At 34.0% G+C, this 6,000-nt stretch overlaps 1 protein-coding gene across 2 annotated transcripts in view; it reads left to right on the top strand.

Moving 5' to 3' along the window:
- The window catches only part of MYCBP2 (MYC binding protein 2), a 301,197-nt gene that overhangs the window by 133,917 nt on the left and 161,280 nt on the right, over nt 1-6,000 (top strand). For both annotated transcript variants that reach the window (XM_069066842.1, XM_069066841.1), the window contains 3 exons: nt 569-775; nt 4,498-4,629; nt 5,599-5,777. In XM_069066842.1, coding sequence (XP_068922943.1) covers nt 569-775; nt 4,498-4,629; nt 5,599-5,777 — 518 coding nt within the window. The remainder of the gene's footprint in view (nt 1-568; nt 776-4,497; nt 4,630-5,598; nt 5,778-6,000) is intronic.

Raw genomic sequence — 6,000 nt, 5'->3', positions numbered from 1 at the left:
CACACACACACACACACACACACACACACACACACACACACACACACGCACTCACACACGCACATGCGCACACACAGACACCAGAAAGTCATTCAAGTGACTTTCAATGTGAATTTGAATGAAACTCTGAGAACAAGCTGTTTTTAAAAAAATGATGAGACAATTATGAGAATTTAGTAGAAAAGCATTTTCTACTGGTTATACTTAGAATGCTAAAAATCTGAATTGTTCTTATAGTTTTCTGGGATATGATATATAGGTTCCATAATATTGCCTAACTTCACATTATTTAAAAATTTGGTAGTATTTTCTTACCAAATCTGAGTACAAAATTATGAAATCCATCATTTAATTGATCCCCCTTTCATAAAACTTTCTTGTTGACTAATTTCTCCCTATAATAATATCATTTTACACAGAATTTTTTATTGAGGAACCAATTGACATCGGGTATTAGATAATTTTATATTAGGCTACTTTCTAGAAACTTTCAGATAAAATTTACAGGTATTGATAAAGCTATATTGGTACTATGAAATTATTAATGATTTATTTTACATCTTAACAGGTTGATGGACTTAACTCTCTTCATTCTGTCAAGTCCAGTGCTAACCGATTTACTAAAACAAGTCAAGGAAGGAGTTGGAATACTGGAAATGGGTCTCCTGATGCAATCTGTTTTTCTGTAGACAAACCTGGTATAGTTGTAGTTGGCTTTTCTGTCTATGGAGGAGGAGGAATTCATGAATATGAATTAGAGGTCTTAGTTGATGATGTAAGTACAGTTGTTGAGTCAACATTACGATGTTGTTAGCATGATAGATTTTTTAAAAATTTTTTGAAGGGTTATCATCTGGAAAAGATATAAAACTGGTTTTCCCTAGGGAGCAGAATTAGAACTCATGAGCTATGATTAGAAGGTGACAAATTTCTACATTTAAAAAAAAATGTTTTACTAACCTTTAAACCTGTCTACAAATAGAATGGCCTTTTTGAGGGGATTCTCAGTTTACCAGTGCCAGAGGTGCTGAAATGGAAGCTAGGTGACTTTTGTTAGGACATTGTAGAAAGTATTCACCTTTGGGCAGGGCATTTTGTTCTAAACTTTTTTGGGTCAGGGCAGCTGGATGGCGCAGTGAATAGAGCACTGGAGTCAGGAGGACCTGAGTTCAAATCTGGCCTCAGACACTTAATGAAAACTAGCCATGTGACCTTGGGCAAGTCACTTAACCCCAATTGCCCTACCTTTCCCCCTCCAAATTACAAAAAAAAAAAACCTTTTTTGGGTCACGGACCCTTTTGGCATTTTGGTGAAATCTGTTGTCTCCTTCTCAAAATCATGTTTTCAAATAAATAGAATAAGATACACAAGATCACAAAGGAAAGAAATTATATTAAAATGCAGTTATCCAAATATTTTTTTTAAAAAGTTCAGATTACCCAAGTTAAGAAATTCTAGACTATATAAAGTTCGTTCCAATTCCACATTCTCTGATTCTGCATGTTATCTTATATATTTATTCTAGTCATCAGTGCTATAGGGCATGAAATTCATGTTATCTTTATCCTAGGAATTATTGAAAACTTAGTGAGACTTTAAAACTTTAAACAGATCTTTCACGAAATCATCATGTAAGGCAAGTAGAAAAATAACAGGCCACTGCCCTTTGAATCAGTAACCTATTTAGGGCTACATTAGAAACAAAGATTAGACCAAAAGTTAGAAACTAATTGAGCATCCTTTTACAGGTGTTGACCTGGAGTCAGATACATAAGTATTGCTATTATGTAGAAGACAAGATTTAACTTGCAGGCTAGAATGATCCTGTGGACCGGTGTCTGGGAAATTCTGCAATAGAATTCTAATTCATGTTTCTTTAGTTGTGTAATAACTTTACTTAGAACTTGGCTATGATAAAGCAGAGCGAAAACCAAGGAAGTTACAAATTTCTGTTTTAGCCAATGGAATATGTCTAGTCATTCAGTAAGGAATCATATAATTTTAGAGGTTAAGGGTACCAAACTCCTTCACTTTAAAATTGAGAAAACAAAAACTTACAGTGGTTTGTCCAAGAAATGTCACGTAATTGCTTAGGTGTAGAGCTAGTACTATAATTCATTTCTCCCTCTCAGTCTGGAGTTTTTAACAGTATACCATGCTGACTCTCATATCTGACTCACTTCTTAAGAAAATGAATTAATATGTTTATGCATAAGTAGAATCAATAAATAGCTACACAAATAATCTTGGATTATGGAAATACATACATAATAAGGTAGAAATCGTCAACTTGTGGTGAGGAGTTTTAGAATATCAGTAAAAGTAACAGAATTGTTGGCTCTTTTTTAGTTGGTACACCAAAATTATCCTTTCTACTAAACCCAGCCCTCTTCTAGACCTCTCAAATTGTGGGTCATGAACCCCATATGGGAAGAATTTGGCAACAGTAAAAGGTTTCTGAATGTACAACAACCAAAAATTCAAAATCAGACTCAATGAATCTGAGATGTTTCTGGCAAGACTTGCCTGTGTTGCATCACGCAACTTCACTGCAGCCTTGGTTCTGAACACGCAACGTTGGTACTCTGCATTGCTCATGTTGTCATGGCTACGCAGTGCTAACGAATGCTACTGAAACACAAAAAGGGGTCTCAAGTGGAAAAAGTTTAAGATAACCCTAGTCTAGATTCCCGCATTTCTTCCAAGTCACCCAACTTTGCAATCTTAGAGTCCTCAGCTCCTCACTCTCCCCCACCCCTATAACTGATCCCTTTTTAGGTGTTGTAGATTGTACCTCTTCAGTACCTCTCAAACCAGTACCTTTGTCTCTGCTCACATGACCATCACTCATTGAAGTTCCCCTGACCTCTTGCCTGCACCGTTGTAATAGTCTCCTAATTGGTCTCCCAGTCTCAATTCTCTCCCCTCCCTACTTTATCCCCCTAATAGCTGCTAAAGTAGACTTTCCTAAAATTCATCCTGATCCTGTTATTCCTCTCATCTTAATAAGTAAACTTGCTTGTGGATTCTACTTACCTTTAAGATCAAATACAAACTTCTCTGACATTTCAAGTTCTTCATAACTTGACTCCAACCTTCTTTTCTCTACTTATTGTTCATTAGACCCAAACTGCCCCTCTCGTTTTTCCTCCTACATGACACTCCATCTTCCAACTTTGTGTCTTTTCACAGGCTGTCCTGCCATGCCTGAAATGAACCTTACCTCTTTGACTCTTAAAATCCTTAGTTTCTTTCAAAGCTCAGCTCAGATACCAGCTTCTTAGGAGGCTTTCCTAATTACCACTTACCCTCACTGCACCCCCACTCTACCTTCTTCTTGTTTGTGTCTTTCCCACCTCTATTACATTGCATATTTTGTATGTACTTTAATATATACAGGCTATTTTTCCTTAAAAGAATGAAAACTCCTTTAAGGTGGGCACCATTTGATTTTTAGCTTTGTATCTTCAGCATTTTGTACAGTGCCTGGGCAAAGAGTAGATGCTTAGTAAATGTTCATACATTATTTGAATTTTCATTAAGCACCTACTGTGTGAAAATGCACCGTGTTAGGTCTTTATTATATCGTCTGTGACCCCACGAACCTTATAAATCTAAGATTAGAATAACATATATATATATGTACACACACATACACATATAAACATACATATTACATATATAGAGATAATTGTGAAGGCAAGGTCAAGCAAAAAGGGGTGAGATACTGGGGGTTGTGAGATCCCCTATAGCTATGGGGCTTATGAAGGCTTCAGGGAACTGGCACCTAAGCTGAACCTTGACAAAAAGATTTCGGAAGGAATAAATGTGGGTGGAATTCATCTTAGACATAGAGACAGGACTTAGAAGAGAACAGGATGGAATTTTCTCTTGTGTATTTGGAAGTGTTGAACTTGAATTGTTCATTTTTATTAGGAGAGTCATGTAATAATGGATTTAGTCACTGAAAAACTATTTTTAGTTATAAAATATGTATAATTTCTCATAGATTAAAATAATTTTAAGAATAAAAATAAAGTGCTGAAGTATAACTTACTTTCTCATAATCTATGATTCTAAGTAATTCTAAGTATTCTATTTTGGTAGATAAATAATTTTGTATTTTAGAAACACATTTATGGAGTTGGACTAGATGGTCTCAGAAATCCCTTTTGGCACAGGATTTTTTTATGATCCTGTAGTCCTATGAAGAGAGGAGGGAAAATTGTATAATATTAAGGGAGAAGAACCTGTGGTATTTGTGGAAGACTCTGAGTATTCAAATAATAAAGTAAAATTAATAAGGGTTTTTACCAGAGTGTACTATGATCTAACATAATGTATTTTGTATATCAGAAAATTTACTTGGAAGTATTGAAGATCATCAGTGATATAAATATTTTTGTAGACTTAAAAGTTTTGCCACTTAAGCATTATAGAACTTTTCATATTTGTACATCTTAGAACTTTGAAAATGAAAATTTTTTTTTTATTAGAGTGAACATGCAGGAGATTCAACTCATTCACATAGATGGACATCTTTGGAATTAGTCAAAGGAACATATACAACTGATGATTCCCCTAGTGACATAGCTGAAATTAGACTTGATAAAGTTGTTCCTTTAAAAGTAAGTTGAAAAAAATGTTATGTTGTCTTGGTAACTGATAATGATGGCTTAAAGAAAAAAAGTTGATTTTTTATTGTTGTAAAGATAGTGAAAAGATTTTATGAATTTTCATTGGCATAGCTGATCCTAATCCATCCTCTACCTGAAAATAACCTATTTATTAAGTTGTATCTTTGTATATAAGGCTCATCATTTTTTGACTTTGTGTATAAATAGATGTTATATGATAACCATATAAGGTACCTTATTATGATCTTCAAATTAAAAACATTAAACAGTTTTAACTGTAAACAGTAGGTGTTGAAAATGCTAAAGCTTATTGTTATCACTGAATGCAATTTGATTTGCTCTTAATTTATTTTTGATATTGAATCATTGAAAAAAGACATTGGAATCTAGGTATAGAACTGAAATTAATACTTTGCAAGTCAGCTTTAGACCTTAGGGACTTTAACATCAAGGACCAGTATATGCCTTGTACTTTATCTATTTAGAGCATTGCCTTTTCTTATCACTCTGATTAAACAGGGAAGTATTTTTATATCTTTCCATGGATTTATACCACATAAATGAATATTAGTGAAGACACAGTCCCCTCAATCCCTACAGTCTTTTGTGAAATTATTTGTGCTTAATTATATTGCTCATGAATTTTGTAAGACAAAGTAAAAATTCAAAGTAAATTTATTTATACACTTTGCCCTGTTGAATATCTCCACTTTATCCTGTATATATCTTGTTTATAATTAGTTATTTGCATGTTTTCCTGCATTAGACTTTGGCATCCTTAAGATTAGGGACTGTTTTTTGCCTTTCTTTGTATCTTTAGTACTTAGCTTTGCGACTGAATTATAATCACTTAATAAATGCTTTTAGGCTTGAGAAAGATTCAGTATAAAGTAATTTATTTTACTATATTTCACACGTAAATTATAAATGCATATTAACTTTGCATCATCTGTTTTAAAGGAAAATGTGAAATATGCTGTTCGTTTAAGGAATTATGGAAGCCGTACAGCCAATGGAGATGGAGGCATGACCACAGTCCAGTGTCCTGATGGTGTAACGTTTACATTCAGTACGTGTAGTTTAAGTAGTAATGGCACAAACCAAACAAGAGGACAGATTCCACAAATCCTTTACTATAGGTAGGTGTTGTGTTTTGAATAAAAAGAGCTAATACAGTTACCTATAAAGTGAAAGTTTCATCATGTATAGCTATAACTCAGTTTGAATTTTTTTCTTCCATCAGCCCTGTCAGTACTTTGACCCTCTCTTTGGAATTTATCATGATCTGCTTTATAGTGCCTTATCTGTGTAGGCACCTTTAAGTTAGATATTATGCTTTCTTTTTCATTCTTAGTATCGAGC

Source organism: Petaurus breviceps, unplaced genomic scaffold (genome assembly GCF_028583685.1).
Source record: "Petaurus breviceps papuanus isolate PSGF00001 unplaced genomic scaffold, PetGlider_PUasm1.0 90730, whole genome shotgun sequence".
Classification (NCBI taxonomy): Eukaryota; Metazoa; Chordata; class Mammalia; order Diprotodontia; family Petauridae; genus Petaurus; species Petaurus breviceps.
This window is presented reverse-complemented; position numbering and strand designations above follow the sequence as displayed.